Genomic DNA, 21901 nt, shown 5'->3' on the forward strand with positions numbered 1-21901 from the left:
ACAAACTGACTATGGAGTTTGAAAACGAGTGTAAGAAGAGCAATTACGGGTAGGGGGCATTTAGTTGTCCTTTTTTTGTCAGAGTTATATTTATCGCTGTTGTCGTTAATGTTTATCTGTCTATGGTAATGAAACACAAGAACTAATTTACTTAAAAACAGTTGCGGATAGCCAGAGAAGGAACGCAACTAGGCGAAACGTTGTTGTGGTTATTACAAGTGTCCCGATATTGTAACAGTTTGGGATTACCTGTATTATCAGTTTAAAATTTGATCAGTTAATATTTCAGATGGAAGATAGTGAAGGGATGAGTGTTATCTAATTTAGTAACTTTTTTTCATAAGAGTGACACTACATTCTATTTTCAAATTCTTGGCCTTATTACTGGTGCATGTGGTTGAAAACTACGTTAACAAGTATAAATATTGTTTATGTTTCATTTTTAGACTAGAAATGAAACCTTTCCTTAAAATAGGAAACAGATGAAAGTTTTACGGTACTTCTTTTCTCGTATGCTTTTTTGAAGTCCTAATCATTGTTAATTAGTTTTTACTCCTTTTATGCCATACTCATTTGGCGATCATGTTAGGATCGAATCGTTAATAAAGTTTTTGGTTTTTTTGGTTGTGTTAACAAAATGAAGGTGCCCAACGCTTTTTCTTTGCGAGAATAGCTACTCAGTTGCAGAGAACACTTGTTATATTACGTCCCGTATTTGAGAATATGAGAATTAGTATTGATAATTGGGGACAGTCACCAGCATTACAGGTGGAAGAAATCTTGAATTTGAACAATGGATCCATTGCCAGTTGGCGCCTCTTACTAGTAGTAACATAAAGGCGGTGGCAAACGAGGCCCATTGTACCGGACATATTGTTGCTCATGGGGCTTCCTTGCGCGAGCAAATAAGAAAATGTGTCCGCCACAGTGTGTCCTCGTTGGGCACCCCCTTATCTCAACACGACACACACCACAACATTACGTCCCATACTAATTTATTCCTACAAATACAACAAAAAGATATCAGGCGGATATTTATAAATGAGGTTGTTTTTGGGCTTTTTGCAAATAATTGAAAAGAATGGTTCGCACGAGAAGGTTATGTATTAATTAAAAAAACCCCACAGAAGTTCACATTATTTGGGCGTAATACAGTTTTATAACATTCTGCAAGTGGGATGAATTTTCGTTTGTATAAAGTAGGCCAATTTAATACGTTGAGACGGTCTTCCTCCATTTTTCCGGCCCTTTTTCAGACGCTAATTTAAGTTACGTAGAGGATATTACATGACCGCGCGGAGATACGAAATTTCTCTTCGAGTGTTGAAAAATATTTCACGAGTGATGATGAACGATTTAACTTTCATTAGTTGGGTAATTAAAGGAGCACACTGCATAGCTTTGAATAAAATCGATTTTAACCCAATTTGTGGCATGGGCAATCAACAGGTAAAGTGCGAGGGAAAGCCACAAGCAACTCAACCATATCTTAGATCTGCGGGGCGAAAAAATCCTCTTGTAATGGCTTGTCTTTACAATTTTCACGCAGCGGTTAATTGCTGTCAAACCAAGTGTTGCTGGGGTCACGTGAGAGGTGAACATATTAACAAAGCCTTGAAATTGGCATAAAGCGTCGTCAAAGACCCATCTTCCGATGATTAGCGTTGCAGAAGCTAAAGTCATCTCTACTGTTCCACACAGCAGATCGCTGACCGCGAAAGCAATGATATACAGGTTGGTGGTTGATCGCAGGTTTGTGTTTCTGTATGCTGCTATACAAACCAGACTGTTTCCAATGATGCTTGTGATGTTCAATGAAACGCATGCAATTGTCTCAGTTATGACAGCAGATAAGCTTCGGCTTGATAGCTCTAAGCTTAACATAGCACTGAAAATAGAAGAAATTAAAAAGCAAATAGTTGAGTAAATGAATAAACAAATAAATGAACAGAGATGATGATTAACAAAATGAAAATATTGGCTTTTCCCCTTTCCCGGCAAACTACATCACCCGCACCTTTAATTCGCTCACAGGGTTTGTGAACTGTCGAAATCTACTTGTAATCATCTATCTAGTTATTATTTATATACGCGTTTATTTAGTGGCTTTTTGTCTTTTAATCGTGTGGCCCATCTTAGTCTCGTCTTCTCGAATTGTAAGTTTATCCAATACCAAGCAAGGGAACAGTGAGGTTTATGAAGACGTGTGAAGATTAATAGTAGCGTTACAATCACATTACTTCCTTAACATGTAATTGCTTTGAATACTACCATCATATTTCAACCCTAACGACAAGTGAAGAATACACTGAATATAAAACGTCATACTGGTAACTCGTATAATGCTTACGCATTTCTAGAAGCTAAATAATCGTTCCTAATCGAGTGACTGTATTGCTAGAGAATCTCATACTACCTTTTTTTTCTGTTTTTTTCTTTTTTTTTTTTTTTTTTTTTCATTTTGTAGGTAAAATACAGCTGTGTGATTTAGCATGCGTTTCCAATTCTTCTGTATGTCCAAACCGCAAGGTATTGCCCAACGGAAAAAATAAACATATTTAATATTTCCGTTCGAGTTTTAAACTTGTACAGTTGTATTGTCTCCCTTTGCAACCAACGGATACTTTTTTTAATCGCCCACAGATATAAGCTATCCATATGCTATGTACATGTAATGGGTATTTTGTTGATGTAGGCGCAAGTAACTACTAACAGTTTATTCAAATTAGAAACAGTATTGATGAAAAGCGAACGTTTGAAGATAAACTTAAGCCGTCAAACCTGTTTTCTCTGTTTCTTTGTTCCTGTTTTGCTATTTTGTGATTACAATCATAATCATCGTTTTCTTCATCATTGTTAATATTATCATTGTTATTATTGTCGTTAACACCAGTCTGCCGAAAAGTTCCACTAGTTTGTGTCCACATTTACTTCTCGTGAAGCTTGGATCGAACATATCAGCTGAAGGTGTCAATTCATATTACTTTTATATTTTTTCCGTATCTCTATGTTTTTCCTGTTACAGAAGGACGTTAATTTGCATATATAATTTAAGTTTATAATTGCCTATCATTTATAGGGTTTCCTTCACACTTTTGTCGCCTAGACAAATTATTTTAGTAATTCAACGTTTCGCTTGAATTGAAATCGATCGAAAACTTAGGCTATCCATGCAAGCTTTCAAGCTAAATTCTGTAAATTCTCCTTTCTCTTAACAAATCTTTAACAATGCATATGGGCTCAAAAAGATATTTTGACAACGTCTTAATAAAGTTGACTTAAGAAAAATAACGTGTTGGATTAAGCACAAAACGGTCATCATTTATTGCCTTCGGTTGGGGCATCATTAAGGGAAGTGTCAAGATATGTCGTTCTATTTCTGAAACTCTTTTGTACATCTGCGCAATGTAAAATACTTCTCTTAACCTTATATTTTGTGCAAGATATTCTTATCTATATATCGGTGCGCTCTCCCTACTTAGCTTATTATTCGAAAGTCATACTTAAGCGTTTTTGTTTTTTTTGTCGATTTAACGAAAAGGATTGTAATAATAAAATTCTTACTGGCGCAAAGTTAAGCTTTTGGGCTTTATTGGGATGTAATTTTTAGACTCGTTTTCAGTCTACCCTGAATTCAGTGTGAACAGATAGAATCATGGATAAATGAAGGTTTTATTGATCAGTTTAAAATTAAACGCAATCTTTTTATTGAATAGTCGTCGTATCCTCCCTTACTTAAAACTGTTTTCATAGAGGGTCTATGTAACTTCCAGCGTTCATACACAGAATTGAGAGAGATGTTCCTAAAGCCGGTTAAACCTCAGCTTTTCCCCGCCGTCGCAGCACCACAGTTTCTTTACTCAGTCATATATTTGAACTGCGGTTAAAGACGTGAATGAAAGCGATCTTCGCAGTAATGAACACTACTTAAGTAGTAGTGAAAAGAAGTTCAAATATATGACTTCCATATAGTAACAAAACCGTTTATTCACCATTTCACGGGTTTATTTGGGACCAACACATTGACCAGCTCCCAGTTGGCTTGTTAGTTCAGCTGGTAGAGCACTGCACCAGTATCACAGAGGTCATGGGTTCAAATCCCGTTCAGGCCTGAATTTTTTTCAGGCCTTCTTTTCACTACTACTTAAGTAGTGTTCATTACTGCGAAGATCACTTTCATTCACAATTATGTGTACTGTCTGCCATTCGAGCAAAAGTTTTTTCCAGTTTAAGCATTCACTGATGATTATAGTTAGACCTAGCGAAAGCTGTACCTTGCGTGAGATTCGATGAAAACAAGTCACATCACCGAAGAATATTGGACAGTACTTATAATAGCTCAACGCGGTCAAACTTGTAAGGTTGGAATTATTGTCTTTCTACCAGTCTTTACCTGTAACAGTGCAGAGAGTGTGGCTTTATTTTTTAGAGTTAAAATCAGGTTTAAAATCGAAAAATGGGTCACTAGAGATATTATCTGTAACTAACCTTAATTCCACAGGATAATTTCCCCAAAACGGTATTGAAGTGGCTAATTCATACTTTGTCTCCAAAGTTCACGATTACCTTATCCAAATTGAGGTTCTTCTTAGTGCAAAAGGCCTTTTTCCTTTTAAATACCACAATTTCTGTTCATTTTCTATAAACTTTCAGAGTAAGGAAAGGCCTTTCCATGCCTCTGCCCATTTTTAAGGTAACAGCGGAAGGGCCAAGAGCGTTTGATGTATTTTTAACTTCCTCATAGTGACGTCTGCAAGACACACAATTCCTGAACAAGGGCCTAAACAAATGCAATAAAGACTGAAACATCTGTATGTTTGACTATGATTTCAAGAAAAAAAATAAGTTTTTTTTTTTATTCTGCCGAAGTGCATATATTTCGAAATACTTCTTTTTCATTGAAAGATAACCCAGAAAATTACTCTTTATTTGCGTGAGCTTGATTGCGAATTTTCATCAGTATTTTTATTAATTACATATCTGGCCTATTGTCACGTGTAAGTTGTAGCAGGGGGTAAGTTGAAAGGCGAGGTATTAGCAAAGAATGAATTGTCTATTATTCGGCATAGCCCTCAAGCTCTTGAGAAAACTGTCATTTTGCAAGAAAAACACTGAAGTTGTGAAAATTCAGCTGGTCGGACTGATTAATGGAAACTATCATATAAACTGCGGTGTTTAACAAAGATTTCTAACCTGGGAAAAGCGGTAACTTCATATGTGTAAATTGGGATTATGTATGACTTGACTCAGTCAAGAAGCATTTTATCAAATGACCCTGAACAACTTTTTGATATTTCGAAAAGTATGTTTTTACTTAAATAGGATGCGATTCTACGATAAAAACTCTTCCTTCCTTTTTCGAGTCAGAGCAGAAAATTCCGATTCATCGAAGAGCGTGAACGTGGCTATTTTCTCATTTCTGCTCACTACTGTAGGTCAGTTTATGTTTTTGCCGCTTGTCTTTCACGAACACGTGAAGTGAAACAAGTCTTCTTTATCCCTATTGTAGCATAGCTGTCAAGGAGTGGTATACTTGTGAAAAATAACAATTGGTTCATACGTCAGCGTGCGTTCGTCGAGATATGAAGCACGCGGGAAGTTTGGAGAGCACGAAAGATGCCTATGAGTTGCTTTAGGCGTAACCGAGAGCAACTCTAGCTTCTTCAACATTTCCAACCCAATGGTTTAAATGTTGTAAAAGGTTTAACATTCCATCTGCCACGCTTCAGTGCGTTGATAATTTTGTTTCAGGAAAACATTTCGCTACGCTGTAAACGATCTTGTTTCCATGTTTAGCTTAAATTACCGCCGAAGTCTTAACCAGTTTTTTAATAGTAAAAATTGCGGAGAAAATTTTTTTCTCCAGGGATTTTTTTTGCTGACGTCATGAGCGTGCACAACAGGAATATGAAGCACACTCACGCAATTGAATTTGATTAGACAAATTTACTAGCTGTGTTATAATGAATTGACTTTAAATTTTCTGACAACCGACGATCCTCGCGGGACTGACTAAGGTTTTCTTTGCGTATAGCTGTCTTAAAAATTGACGCCTTGATAACACATTTTGAGGCTGGTAAAGTGTAAATTAATCTTTTATTTATGTTAAATTACTTATTACATGTGGAGTTTACCTACTCATAGAGCCTCACTATCCGATGGATAGGGGCCAAGAGTTCCAAGCCATGGCCACTCAACTATTAAAAAAGATGCTTGAGGCTCTAACATAACACTTGAAATTTTAATTGCTATCAGGGAATCATGAATAGATTAGTGATAATGATTTTTGATGAGCCGTTTATTCATTCTGATGATTGTGAGTTTATTTAGGAGAAAGCATATTTGGGATGCAGGTTTGTGTCAAACTTTTTAATTCGCCTACCGCTTCATCATTTCCTTCCCATGCAACTAATACCCCATTCACAACAAAGCTTAAAAATGTTTTAAGCAGTTTTCTTAAACACGATTTAAATTTTTTTCTACATAGAAGAATCTTAAACCAACATCTGTCGACTTCAAGTTTGGCACAATGAAATTACAAGTCAGCGATTACTTAAATACTATTGAAAGTTCAGTTTTTCAGTTCTCCGTGTCTGAATTTCATCACGCTAAATCCTGTTCAAATTAGACATTTTTTGCTGGTGTGAATGGGGTCTTAATAAAAGGCGTGCATTCGTATATTTTCCTATACGTAGAAATTACCAGGTTCTGGTTTTTTTTCCTATGGGAAGGAAGGGTGTTGGTGGTTTCGGTTCTGATACGGTGTGTATATGATTAAATTAAAATTTAACTTTATATCAGTTTATTCAAACTAGGTACCATTGATAAGATAAATTGGTCAATATCATTAGAAACTTTCAAGGAGCGTGCACCTTTGAGAAATTAAGGGCAAAAGCGAGACCAAATTTCCATAAAAAGTTGTAAAGGTATGTGACTCTTCATTCTTTTAAAATCTTAACCAAACTAAATAAAAATTACATCCCAATAAAGCCCAAAAGCTTAACTTTGCACCAGTAAGAATTTTATTATTACAATCCTTTTCGTTAAATCGACAAAAAAAAAACGCTTAAGTATGACTTTCGAATAATAAGCTAAGTAGGGAGAGCGCACCGATATATAGATAAGAATATCTTGCACAAAATATAAGGTTAAGAGAAGTATTTTACATTGCGCAGATGTACAACTTTATTCTAAATCCCCATACAATTTCAGCCCTAACCTTTACATCAGTCCGGAGAAATAATGTCTTGCAGTGGGCGCACTCATTTCTTCACTTTTTTTAAAATAAGAAAAATAGATGCAAATGATATGAAAAATTTAAAAAAAAATTAAAAATTCGAAATTTGACAAAACAACAACAACAACAACAACAACAACAACAACGACAACGACAACGACAACAACAACAACAACGACAACGACAACGACAACAACAAGAAAAAATCAAAAGACAAAGGGCAACACTATGAAATAAAATAAGTATGCCTAACCTTGAAAAACGGACAAAAAATAGGGAGGGCGCACGAAACCTTTAGGCCATCTACAGGGGTCCTAAGCAGTTATATTTGACATTTGACGAATAAAATCTTCCTCTAACATGTTTTCCATCTTAAAATACACTCAGGAACTATTTCGTCGACGTAGAAAGTCTTGCAGGTATCGTTGCGAGCTATTTCTTATCACTGTTACGTCATTAATATTGTTATCAGCTGTAGGCGCCAAGTTTTATCACTTTGCTGGCTTCTTTTTCAAATTCTATTTATTTCCTCCCAGAAAAACGTTGCTTTGCAAATATCATCACTTTAAAGCTCGCAATATAAGTTATTTTTCATACCTCTCTCCGCTTTTCTGGTCATCTCGTAGTTTTTCATAAACGACTGAGCGTCACCTCCAATCAACTAAAAGCATAATGTGTTAATTTAATATGAGTTTAGAAAAAATCTTATGTTCGAGTATCGCAAATAATTTGCTGATTACATCACAGGCATCAGAAAGAAAAACTCAGGGGAAGTTATTCTGCTTTAGTGGCTGGCTGTTCACAAACAGAAAGTCGAACAAAATTCACTTCTTATTAAATTTAACTAACCAATTAGCACAAAAGCTTTGACGTTTAAATAGAAAATTCCGAAGAAGCAAAAGGAACGATATTTGCTTGCCATCAGATTATTCAATTTGGTATTCAAATTAAGTTCCTCACAATTTCATTGCAGGAATGGTAAAATCTATTCAATTTGCACTCGCAACTCATCCAAAATTTAAAAGTGAACTGATGTCATCCTCTCAGCATTTGGCAAGGAGACATCACCATAAATAGTTTATAATTGATTGGTGCGAGCAACACAGCTTTCGACATCTAAGAAGCTTGCTTTGACAAACAATAACTAAATTAGAAAAAAAGAATGGAATAACTTTTCCTTCCTGTTTTCAAAAGAGGATGTTTCATTAACACAAATTCATTGGACTTAAAAGTTTGTTTCTTGTTCCCCTCGTTCGACGAGATCGTTACCAGTAAACGCAGCAGCTTTCTTTGGCACAATTCTTGACCTTTCACGGCGGCAACAAAGCAGTTTGCGAAATTCCCTTTGGAACACGCCATTTGTGAAAGCATAAATAATAGGATTGATTGAAGCACTCAAATATAATAAAAAAGTGACAAGCAGTGCTGCAATTCTTGAGCTGGTCTCAGGGGAAAAACGAAACCAGAGGACAAGTGCCCACATTGGTATCCAGCAACACAAAAATCCCGCTGCCACAAGGAGCAACATTCGAGTTAGCTTTATTTCTTTTACTGTGTTGCTTACTGCAGTATTGTCAGTACAGTTCCGAAGCGATGACACTACATTCTGTTGATGCTCATGGGTTTTCAGAAATATCTTATAATAACTGAAAATGCCGACACACAACGGTAAGACAAAAAGTAATCCAATAGTGATGCAATAATGAAAGATTTGACTTTCACTGCTTGGGTAATCAAAGGAGCAACTTCCGTAGCCTTGAATAAAATCGATTTTAATCCAATTTGTGACACCGGCAAAGAGCAGGTAAAGTGCAAAGGAAAGCCACAAGCAACTCAACCATATCTTAGATCTGCGGGGCGAAAAAATCTTCTTGTAATGGCTTGTCTTTACAATTTTCACGTAGCGGTTAAACGCTGTCAAACCAAGGGTCGCTGGAGTAACATAATAGGTAAATGCGGAAACAAAGCCTTTAAATTGGCATAAGGCGTCGCCAAAAACCCATCTTCCGATGATCAGCGTGGCAGAAGTTAACGGCATCTGTACTATTCCACACAGCAGATCGCTGACAGCTAAAGCAATGATATACAGGTTGGTGGTTGATCGCAGGTTTGAGTTTCTGCATGTTGCCATACAAACCAGACTGTTTCCAATGACGCTTATGATGCACAATGCAATACAAACACTTGCCTCAGTTATGACAACAGGTAAGCTTCGACTTGGTAGCTCTGAGTTTAACATAGCACCTTCTGAAAATAAAAGAAATTAAAGGGCAAATAATTTAGTAAATGAATAAACAAATAAATGAAGAGAGATGAACGTTAATAAGGTGAAAATAATGGTTGTCCCCTTTCCCGGCCAACTACATCATCCGCGCCTTTAATTCGCTCTCAGGGTTTGTGGACTTTCGAAATATACTTCTGATCATATATCTAGATATTCATTTATCTGTTCGTTCATTAATTGGCCTTTTTTTTATTTCAACCGCGTGACCCAATTTAGTCTCGTCTTCTCGAATTGTAAGTTTATCCAATACCATGCAAAGAAAAAGCGAGGTTTGTGAAGACTTATGAAGATTAACGGCAGCGTTAAAATCTCATTGCGTGATTTACTCGGTGCAAAGAAGTTACAAACTAAACAGAACAATTCCTTGAACCGTTTAGCCGGACTCTGAACTTTTTGCGCCTTAAAGGTGTTTAAATATCATTGTATATTATTGTTTTGATCGTACACGGTTGTTTTGACCGAGCGCATGGTTTGAATAGAGTATTTTTGAACTTGATCCCCCCTTTTGCTTCTGCACAATTATGATGAGCTATCTTGAGTAAATTTTTTTTAAAGACCACCAATTGCTATCCACAGTTTTGTTAGTCTTTGAAAAAATTTACTCAAGCTATTTATTCCAAATTGCACCCGTGTGATTACCTATAGCAACACATAATTGCTTTGAATACTGCCCCCTTACTTCAATTCTAACGGCTAGTGAAGAATTCACTGTATATAAAACATCATACTGGTAACTCGTAAAATGCCTACGCATTTCTATCAGCTAAATAATCGTTCCTGATCGAGTGATTGTATTGCTAGAGAAGCTCATACTAACTTTTTTTTTTAATTTTGTAAGTAAAATGCAGGTGTGTAATTTAGCATGCGTTTGCATGTCTTCCCTACGTCCAACCTGTAAGCCATGTCGCACCGGAAATATAAACTTATTTGATATTCCAGTTCGAGTTGTAACCTTGTACAGTTGTATTGTCTGCTGTTGCAATGAACAGATACTTTTTTTTTAATCTCCCACAAATATAAGCTATCCATATACTCAGTACACGCAATGAGTATTTTGTTCATGTAGGCGCAAGAAACTACTTTCTATTTATTCAAACTAGAAACAGTATTAATGACAAGCTAACATTTGGAGATAAACGTAAGCCGTCAAACCTCCTTTCTCTATTTCTTCGTTTTGCTAATTTGTGATTACAATCATGTATAATCATCGTTTTCTTTATCATTGTTAATATTATCATTATTATCATTATTGTCCTTAACACCAGTCTGCCGAAAAGTTCCACTAGTTTGTTTCCATATTTACTTCTCATGAAGCTTGGAATGTAATGTCCATGTAACTTCCAGTGTTCATACACAGAATCGAGCGAGGTGTTCCTAAAGCCGGTTAAACGTCAGCTTTTCCCCGCCGTCGCAGAACCACAGTTTCTTTAGAAACTTAGGCTCCTTTATAGGTTGCTTTATACTTGTCTTTTCCAATACGTACAAAATCGACGCCTTTTTTATTCTTTTCTTACATAAAAAAGTGACAGCTGCAGGTGAGGGGGAAAGCTGTTTGCAATAGGTCTAAAAAACATAACTACTAATGGATTACTGTTTTTGCCCAAGGCCTGAATACATTCGTTCATCCAACATTTTTTATTTCAACATTTCCCAAACCGTTGTGTTATCAGTCTTTATAAATAAACGAGATTGGTCAAAAACCTATCGTTTATTGCATCGGTAACCCAGAGAAATTTGAAACGCAATATATTTTGTTTTAAGTTTATTTTATGAAAGCAATAAACCACATTTTCTGTCGGTTTACTAGCATAATACCCCACTCGGAATGTTGGGAAAACACTCGAAAAGTTGTACATAGCAAGTAAGAGGCGAGTGATTCACAAACTTTTCCAGAAGCACGGTTCTCCAAACATTTCAAGTTGGTTATTATTTTGGTAAAACGATAGAAAGTGCGGTGTGTTGCTTGGTGACTTTCCAAGTTGCATTACTCTACTTAAGAAAGATCGAAGATTACTTCACTCCCTTTTTCCCACACCAAAAATATTTGGAGACAAATAATCATCTTACTTCGGTGATTGATAAAGTCACGAATGTGCTGCTGAATTTATCTGTGGCGCCGTTAGCTTTAAACTTTGTCTCACCATAAGAATCAGAGAGCTCGACCAAATTTCTCAAAATTTCTAGTAAAGAACACTAAAGTTCTTATTTTATTTGCTTCAAGGAACAGCTGGCTGCGAGTTAGTTGCGTACTTCGAATTTTCCTATGCGAGGAGTTTGTGACAATTATGTGTACTGTCCGCGATCCAAGCAAAAGTTTTTGCTGGTTTAAGCATTCACCGATGATTCTACCTAGACCTAGCGAAAGCTTTACCTTACGCTGAGATTCGATGAAAACAAGTCAGATCACAGAAGAATATGGGACGGTACTTATAATAGCTCAACGCGGTCAAACTTCCTTGCAAGGTTGGAGCTATTGTCTTTCTTCCAGTCTTTACCCGTCACAGTGCAGAGAGTGTGGCTTTTTTTTAGAGCTAAAAATCAGGTTTAAAAAGCGAAAAATGTATTACTGGAGATATTATCTGTAACTAACCTTAGTTCCACAGGAAAATTTCCCCAAAACGGTATTGAAGTGGCTAATTTATACTTTGTCTCCAAAGTTCACGATAACCTCATCCAAATTGATGTTCTTCTTAATGCAAAATGCCTTTTTGCTTTTAAATACCATAATTTCTGTTCATTTTCTATAAACTTTCAGTGTAAGAAAGGCCTTTCCTTGCCTATGCCCATTTTTAAGGTAACAGCGGAAGGGCCAGGAGCGTTTGATGTATTTTTAACTTCCTCATAGTGACGTCTGCAAACACACATTGCTGAACGAAAGCCTAAACAAATGTAATAAAGACTGAAACATCTGTATGTTTGACTATGATTTCAAGAAAAAAAATTTTTTTTATTCCGCCGAAGTACATATAAGTTTGCCGTTTTCGAAATACTTCGTCTTTTTCCTTGAAAGATAACCCTGAAAATTACTCTTTACTTGCGTGAGCTTGATTGCGAATTTTCATCAGTATTTTTTTTAATTACATATCTGGCCTATTGTCAAGTGTAACTTGTAGCAGGTGGTAAGTTGAAAGGCGAGGTATTAGCAAAGAATGAATTGTCTATTATTTGGCATAGCCCTAAAGCTCTTGAGAAAAGTGTCATTTTGCAAGAAAAACACTGAAGCTGGGAAAGTTCAGCTGGTCCGACTGATAAATGCGAATTATCATATAAACTGCGGTGTTTAACAAAGATTTCTGACCTGGGGAAAAGCGGTAACTTCATTTGTGTAAATTGGGATAATGTATGACTTGACTCAGTCTATAAGCATTTTATCATATGACATGCACAACTTTTGAATATTTCGAAAAGTTTGTTTTTACTTAAATAGGACGCGATAGGCTGGCGTGAGCGGGGATAACCACTAAAAAAGATTTTTCGATAAAAATCCTCCCTTTCCTTTTTCGAGCCAGAGCAGGAAATTCCGATTCATCGAAGAGCGTGGCTTATTTTCTCATTTCTGCTCACTACTGTCATTCAGTTTATGTTTTTTTTCCGCTTGTCTTTCACGAACACGTGAAGTGAAACAAGTTTTCTTTATCTTTATTGTAACATAGCTGTCAAGGAGGGGCATACTTATGAAAATGTCATGTACTTGTTAAACTACGAATGCTAATGTCGAGACGATAATTAAAGTTAGGCGTGCGCCGAATACAAACCTTGTGTTTGTGGGTTATTCGTCGTTGGTTGTCTCGTAATTTTGAGAATATTAAATTTGCTTGCTTGGACACCGCACCTATGAAGCCTAACAATGTAGAGAACAGCTTAAAGGTCTTTGTAATCAATCTTCCTTACTAAATCTAGGTTTGGGGAGACAAAAGCGGTTTTAGAATTGTGGCATTAAGAGTCACGGATAAATTTCTGATGTACATAACTTTTTTTTCATGAGATAAAATTAGTTCAAGACACAATCTCACTCAATAGAAGCAGCAACATTCCGGCTTATATAGTGTCCTTCGTCATAAAAATGTCCCTTGGTAAAGAAAATTTCATGAGATAAATTTATTTCAAGACCCAAGCTCACACTTGGAAAAAATAATTAGAAGCGGCAACATGTCGTCACAAATAGCGTCCTTTGTTATAAAAATATCCCGGGTAAGGCGGCTCTTCATAATATCAACATTTTCCTGAGTGCGGGAAAGTATTAATTTTCTTTTTCTGAATCATGACTGAATTGACTTTAAATTTTCTGGTAGCCGACGATCCTTGAGGGACTCGTAAAGGTTTCCTACGCGTAGCTATCTTAAAAATGGACGCCTGAATACTAATAACACATTTTGAGGCTGGTAAAGTGCAACTTAATCTTTTATTTATGTCAAATTACTTATTTCATGTGGAAATTCCCTTTTAGTATATTTACCAACTCATAGAGCCTCTCTTTCCGGTGGATAGGGGCCAGAGTTTAAAGCCGTTGCCACTCAACGATTAAAAAAGATGCTTGAGGTTCTAATACTGAACACTTGAAATTTTAACTGCTATTAGGAAATCATGAATAGATTAGTGATCATGATTTTTGAAGAGCTGTTTATTCATTCCATTGATTATGAGTTTATTTACATCTGTCGACTTCAAGTTTAGCACAATGAATTACAAGACAGCGATAACTTAAATGTTATTGAGAGTTCAGTTTTTTCAGTTCTCCGTTTCTGAATTTCATCACGCTAAATCCCGTTTACTAAACACTTTTTGCCGGTGCGAATGGGGTCTTTATCGAAGGGGCGCATTCATATATTTTCCTATACGTAGAAATTACCTGGTTCTGTTTCTTTTCCGATGGGAAGGAAGGGTGTTGGTGGTTTCGGTTCTAATACAGTGTATAAATGATTAAAAAGTTCTCTTTAGAGAGATTTGGAATACGACTAACGAATATACTCTGGCAACTTGCTGTATTCTGATATGTTTGCACTAATTCGACAATTATAGCGGGAAATATCATGCACATTTCTGCGAAACATTACACAAGTTACGTTCCCTTCTACTTTTGGCGGATAGGATGTTATATCAGAAACTTTGAAAATCTACAAAACTTGTACGTTCGCTTCGCCCTCCTGTTTTGCAATTTCCTTTTCATTAATTACGGAAGCTACATTTTGCAGATCTTTTGCCTTTTCACGGTGACAACAAAGCAGGCTCTGGAATTGCTTTCGGAATGTGCCATTTGTGAAATTGTAAATAAAGGAATTTACAGAAGCACTAAAATAATAGAGAAAAGTTGCCAGCAAAGCTGCAATTCTTGGGCAGGTTTCAAAGGAAAATCGAAACTAAAGTGTAAGTGCCCACATTGGTATCCAGCAACACAAAAAGCCTGCAGCCACGTACAACAGAACCTAATTAATGTTTATTTCTTTCACTGAGTTGGTTACTGAACCATTTTCAGTCCTGTTCTGTGGCGACTAGACTACATCATGTTGATGCTCTTTAGTTTTGAGAAATATCTTGTAATGACTGAAAATACCGATACTTAAGCGTAAAACAAGAAGCAATCCGACAGCGATACAATAATGAACGATTTGACTCTCTCTACTTGGGTAAGTAAAAGAGCATGACTGGTTAAGAGTATGTCCACGTGAGGACCGGGCAGGCGTGACACATGCCATCTCACCGATTTCTTTCAAACTTAGTAGTAGTTCGGGCTCCCAAAGTTGTAGTAATTTGGTAATCCTTAGGGGTATTAGAGCCCCCGCATCAAATCACTAGGGCGTGAGGCTAACTGGTTAGCTCGAAAAATGCACTTCCAACGAATCTCTCTCACACTAACAGAATGCAATGAATTTTAATCTTATTAAGTCCAACGGTTGTTTGAACGTTAAGGAAACAATTCCTTAAAGTTGGGGTAATTTGATATAACTTCTGCCAATTTGCCAACGTTGTCTATAAAATTGAAATAAACAGAAAATTTTGGCTTGTCAAAGCTTGCTTTCCAAATAGAATTTGCTATTCTTCCCTTCTCTAAATGTGTTTGTCGGTATCTACAGGCGAAAAATTATGTATTTAAAAACACTTGAATAAAGGAACATAAAAAGAAAAAAATACACATTAAAAGGTTTTATAAACAAAACCGTTACTGCTTGTTGTCTTCAGTCATGTTGTGATGCAAGCAAATGTCGAAACGTTACGCTCTCTGTCTGAACCTCTTCATTCTTGTAACCATGGTCCGTCTACACTGAATTTCTTCAGTTTGGATACATTATGATCTTCATCAGAATAATACCGTTGAAAACTCAGTTCCATTGACTTCACTTCACTTTTTGCTTTGATTGAAGATAGCAGCTGCTGGCACCAATTTTTTCGCTTCAGTCATATTATCATACAAACAAGTGTCGAAATTCTTACTTGCCTGATATTTTTCTTGTAACAGAAGACGTTGATTTGCATATGTTATTCAGTGCATTTTTACGAAACGCTTGCTATTCTTTGGTTTCGGTTATGGCATCAGAGAAACAAGTGTTGAAGTATATGAAGTTGCATATCTAAAACTCTTAATTCTTGCTGTCATTTCAGCCTGAATTTAGTGTGAATCAACGGATAAATAAAGGTCTTCCTAATCAGTTTCCAAAATACTTGAAAATAAATAATAGTTAAAAGCAACATCTTTAACGAAAAAATGTGTTATCTCACCTAACCAGTTTTCTTAAAGGGGTTTAAATAATTCCCAGTGGTAAAACTTCGAATTGCGCAAAACTTTTCAAAGTCAGTCCATAAGAAATTTTAAAATGGGTGTTGTACACTTGTCTGTGTTAATACGTACAAAATCAAGGCCTTTTTTATTTTTTTTCTTACAAAGGAACAGCTAACAAAGAAAACTGGTTGCTAGAAGTCTAAACTACGCAGCTACTAATGACCGATTTTTTTTTAGTTAGCGGCCTTCACACACTCTTAAATCTACCAGCGTTTCTTCAGCATTTTTGCAATTCTTTTACTTTAAGGCATTGCTTGCAATGAATAAAAAGGGTATTTATATAACATATAAATTATTCTGAGTCTTTTTTACTCGAGGAAGAAAGCCGCACAGTGACTGTAATCAAGAATGCTTCATCTTGTCAGTTAATTAAAGTTCGTGTATATGAAGATTCTGTGTATGTCCTCTTTTCCATCACAGTGCAGCTGATTTTAGAATCTTTTAGAGTTATTGATCAGGTTTTTAAAGTGGAATTAGAATGATTCTCGTGAAAATTCTGTAATATTTTTCAATCCAATTAAAAAAGAAAACAAACATAAAAAAAAAACAAAAAAACAAAATAAAAACAGATTCTTTCTTATACCTGCAGACTTATGTACTTAAGTTAACTAATGAAGGGGCAAACTTATATTTTGATCACGTTTGTTCAAGGTCTCGCCCCTGCACTTCGACTTTTCTTTATCAATTTTAATTTAAAGTAAAACTTACATTGCCATCCATGAGCATTTTATTCTACTATTGGAGGAAATCGACACTTCTTGGTATATTTGAAATATGTTTGTTACCATGCAGTCAGTACCATTTTGCTTTTACAACCAGGTATAGTTTTTACTTCAGAAGCAGGTAAAGGAAAGGCAAATGCTGGGCTTTGGTGATTGGCTTATGAAACGATAAGAAAGCATATCATTTGAAGAAGAATGTAGATTGAAATTAAAAAAAAGGAAAAAGAAGAGAAAAGGAATGGAAAAGGAAAAAGATAGGCATAGTCCGTCCGCAAGTAACATTTATCAATTCATTCTTGGGTCTAAAGTCTTTTTGGCCTTTTGCAAATCCATTGCACGAGTTAGCCTGAGTCGTCCGCAATCAGCAGTACGGTATAAAAGCTAGAGGGGACGATTAACAATCAGATATTGGGAGTTAAAGGGCTAAACGGGTACCTGACGTTAGGCGAGGGACTTATATGATATATTTTATTCATTCATGAAAAATATTAATTTGTCGATTGCTCCCTGTGGTGATGTACATGCAATTAAGGAGCCTAGGTATCTAATTGATAAAGGCATTCTGAAAGCTCCTTCTAAGTTGTTGCCTCATGCGATGTCGTCCTTTGTTTAACCCAAGCAAAGGTTTTCATGATTCGACGATCAATTTTTCATAAATGTAACAGCTCAACTGTACACGTTATTCGTACGCTGTAAGCTGAACTGCACGCAATATTTATTACACCATTAAAATTTCTTCTATCTATCTGCTTTGTAACTTTTTTTCGGCCGATTTACACAATAAAGAGCTACACCATACTTTCTGAGTTTTGACTCGCCAAAGATGGAGTGAAAAAAGGCAAGCACAGCCACCGAACTATTAATAATGCAACAAGTAACGCTATTTAGAACAAAAAACATCACTTACCTTATGGAGTTGTATTCTTAAGTTAGCGGGGTGGTCTGTTTTAGGATCTGCAAGTCTTATAATACTTAAAGTACCCTATAAATAAATCACAAAGCTCTTCGCTAACTCCCTTAATTATCAGCCAATATGATCAGAGTGTCACAAATGTGTCATTCGTCTCAGCATAATAATTTTGACTTATATAATTAAAAACTTTGTCTCATTGCCCACTTTTAAAACTTCAATAAAAACAATTATAGTTTTTCCTTTCAGAGAGATCTCCTTTATCGACAATGGAACAAGATCAGGCACGATACTCACCAGCTCAATAGCCTAGTTCTAATTTTCTTTTTTAACAGTTGTCACGCATCCCCCTAGTAGGTCTTAGACAAAATTTTACTCCTCAAAGTAAACAGAAATCTTGTTATTCATGTTTGATAAGTTACTTGAAAGTCTCTCCATCGCTAAAAACAGTTCTAGTAGTGACGATTTTGTTCACTCCAGGATTGTTTCCACTCATTGTATCGTGCGCGTGAAAAGGTGCCACGAATGCTTCAGTTATCTCAGCGTAAGTTAAAACGTGACTGATTTTGGCTTGTACAATTAAAAATGTCGTAACTTTGGCCACTTTAAAACTTCAAAAACAAACAATTACAATTAATTTTATCAGAGTGATCACTCTTTTTGGAAGTTGATCAAGACCAGTACACAAATACTCACCAGCTCAATATCCTTGTTCTAATTACCTTTTTCTAATAGTTAGTTCGCCTTTTCTAAGTAGGTCGTCGACAAACTTTTATTTGACACAATCGACATAAAACTTGTAATTCCTAACTAGTAAGTTATTTGTAAGTCCCACCACCTCTTCAAAAAGGTTTGATAAACTAGTGAACATTTTGTAATTCCAGGACTTTTTTTTTGGTGATAAACAGGGCCGTCTCACTTGATTCTTGGTGAAAAACTTCCTATATACTGCTAAGATTGGAATGCCGTACTGGCCATTAAAAAATATATCAAATGAAGAAATCTAGAATATTCATCAAAAATTATTGAAACGACAAGCAATAAAAAGAATAAAAAAGAAGCAATTAGAATAAATTCCTCTTGACCTTTATGAAGGATCTTAGTCTTTATAAAGGATCTTCTTATTCTTCACCTACATTGACTTCGTTGTCAGCAATTCTTGCCTTTCGATAGTAGCGAGACAGCAGTTTGCGTAAATAAAAGGATTTACTGAAGCACTCAAATAAAAGCAAAGCATTGATAGCATGGCTGCAATTCTTGGGCTAGTTTCGGGAGAAAAACGAAACCAGAGAACAAGTGCCCACATTGGTATCCAGCAACACAAAAATCCCGCGGCCACAAACAATAACACTCGACTAATGTTTGTTTCTTTCACCGAGCTTCTCACTACACCATTTTCACTTCTGTTCTGTAGCGATGATACCACATTTGTTGATGCTCGTGGGTTTTAAGATATATCTTATAATAACTGAAAATACCGATAAACAACGGTAAAATAAAAAGCAGTCCCACAGTGGTACAATAATGAACGATTAGACTTTCACTAGTTGGGAAAACAAAAGCGCACACTGCGTAGCTTTGGACAAATTTAATCTGTAACCAATTTGTGAATCGTGCAATGATCAAATAAAGTGCAAAGGTAAGCAACAAGCAAATCAGCCACATCTTGGATTTGCGAGTCGAAAAAATCTTATTGTAATGGTTTGTCTTCACAATTTTCATGTAACGGTTAAACGCCGTCAAGCCAAGGGTTGCTGGGGTAACGTTAAAGGTGAGCACATCAACAAAACCTTGAATCTGGCATACAGCGTCGCCGAAGACCCATTTTCCAATGATCAGTGTTGTAGAAGCTAACGGCATATCTACTGTTGCACACAGCAAATCGCTAACTGCTATGGCAATGATGTACAGGTTGAAAGTTGATCGCAAGTTTGGGTTTCTATATGTTGCTATACAAACAAGACTGTTTCCAATGATGCTTGTGATGCTCAATGCAATACAAATACTTGCCTCAGTTATGACAACAGGTAAGCTTCGGCTTAGTAACTCTAGGTTTGACATCTTTTCTCCCTAAAAGTTTAATTAATAATTTAAAATTTAAGAACGTATGAATAAGTAAATCGATTGAGTAAATCGATGGACAAGTAATACAATAGCTAAACTGGTGGCTGCGGCCGCAATAAGATATTTCATTGGGTTAATTTCATTGAAACCTGGTTAAAATTTCGAAAAATTTAACTCGGTAAAAGGTCAGTTAAGATGCAATAAAGGGAATTTCTTTTGAACGGCGGCACTGAACTAGGTTATGAAGTGGGTGAACTTGACATCATGGGAAACCAAAAAAATGCAGAATTCGAGGGCCACGATTTTATTTTCTCGCTTCTTTCTTTCTTTTCGATTCCTTTCTCTGCACTCATGTTCTACGTTAACTTCTTGGTTACCGTTAACGCAGCTTCTGTTCGATTAAAAGCCGACAAAAGCGATTGATTTATTAGAAATAACCCGCTTTACTTGTCAAGTGCGGCCGCGACCAAGGAAAATAACAATCCTTTTTTTCACTACCTAAGTCCATAGCAAGCTCCTTCACCGCTCTCAGGTTTTCGCGAAGCGGCGACGGATTTTTTTCTTTTCATTATTTATTCTTCTATTCATCGTTTTGCACATTTTATTTCAAACCGGTACGTGATCCTCTAGACTTATTATAAATACGACAGAAGGGTTGTTTAAAGACTCGAACAAAAATCATTATGGCCCTTAATTTCATCGCACAGAGACTTGATGAAACTCGGAAACAGCTAGAGGGTTTTGATGAAAAAAAGCAGATTTAAGGAGGTGATTACGAATTTAATAATCAGTTCGCTGGAATTGGTTTCATCATTCGTGACGCTTGTGCTCTTTAGATTGTAACGTATATACTGTGTTATCTAAGCTATTGTGATGAACTGGTGAAATCACTGTAACCTACTTTGGGCGGAGTGCTTTTGTTTGACGAAGGCGAGATAAACTAAAAAAGTTCTATATTTTAATTGTTACGGACCTTAAATGCACATTTACAATCAAGTATATAGCTTCAGGTCGGTCGTATGTATGATATGAATCACTTACTGTTTTCCCAGAAAAATTTACTTGCCTGCTGAAGTGTTGCCGTCTCGTCGATTTATCGTTCTCTCTTGGCGACAAAATGCAAAGATATATCTCCAATAATCGGCGATATCTCGGAGGAATGAACCACGATATTCGGCGATAATCGATTGCATTATTTTTCATACTACTTTAATATCATATAATACAATGTCGAATATGAAAATTTAATTTGAACTAATTCTTGCTATTTAAAGGGTAGACACTTATATAACCGAAGGTATTCGAGGTAAAAAAATCTGAAATAAATTTCGTTAAATTAATGCGTCAGTCAGTCTTGTAGTATACGCATCCTAATACAATCTTAATATTTGAAAATTAAGGGTTCTACAAAAAGAACCTGCGCTACGCCAGATATGAAAAACAATTTCAAACAAACCCTCTTTAGATGTGGCCAAAAATATGTAGAGACGTAATAATAAATCTTTACCTTATCTTACCTTATTTTACACAGTACACTTTGAGGTATCTTAATATTTTTTTAATGGTAACACCCAGTGTCCGCAAAAGCGTTCCAAAGCCAGTCGACAAATTTAGAAGGATTGCTGAATGATTCATTATCATTATCTTAAAAAGTGACAAGTGACAAAGAAGGCTGGTTGCAATAATTCTCAATCTCGCAACTACCAGCTGATGTTTGTTTCTCTTGGATAGCGGCCAGATTGCATCCGTGTCACCTCCACCAGTGATTATTTAAATAGTTTCCAGGCCTATCCATTGTATGGCTAATCAGGCACACTTCCGCAAAGATGACTGAGAGAATTGATAATTTAATTTATGTATAACGGGAGTCTCAACCAACCCATTCGAGGGAAGATTTTTTTCGCCTCCA

General features: G+C 36.1%; 2 protein-coding genes across 3 annotated transcripts in view; one reads left to right on the top strand and one right to left on the bottom strand.

The window, feature by feature from the left end:
- Positions 1–21901, top strand: part of LOC113673223 (uncharacterized) — a 49410-nt gene that overhangs the window by 12137 nt on the left and 15372 nt on the right. The gene's annotated exons all lie outside the window — the stretch shown is intronic.
- On the bottom strand, positions 7745–9479 carry LOC113672262 (neuropeptide Y receptor type 1-like). Its single transcript, XM_027188547.2, has one exon. It carries the CDS (start codon positions 9474–9476, stop codon positions 8463–8465), a length of 1014 nt encoding a protein of 337 aa, XP_027044348.2. The 5' UTR covers positions 9477–9479; the 3' UTR covers positions 7745–8462.

Source organism: Pocillopora damicornis, chromosome 11, assembly GCF_964200805.1.
Source record: "Pocillopora damicornis chromosome 11, jaPocDami1.2, whole genome shotgun sequence".
NCBI lineage: Eukaryota > Metazoa > Cnidaria > Anthozoa > Scleractinia > Pocilloporidae > Pocillopora > Pocillopora damicornis.

Bases quoted from the DNA above. Each gene is read 5' to 3' on its own strand.
- LOC113672262 (XM_027188547.2), bottom strand. From the start codon at position 9,476: ATGTTAAACTCAGAGCTACCAAGTCGAAGCTTACCTGTTGTCATAACT.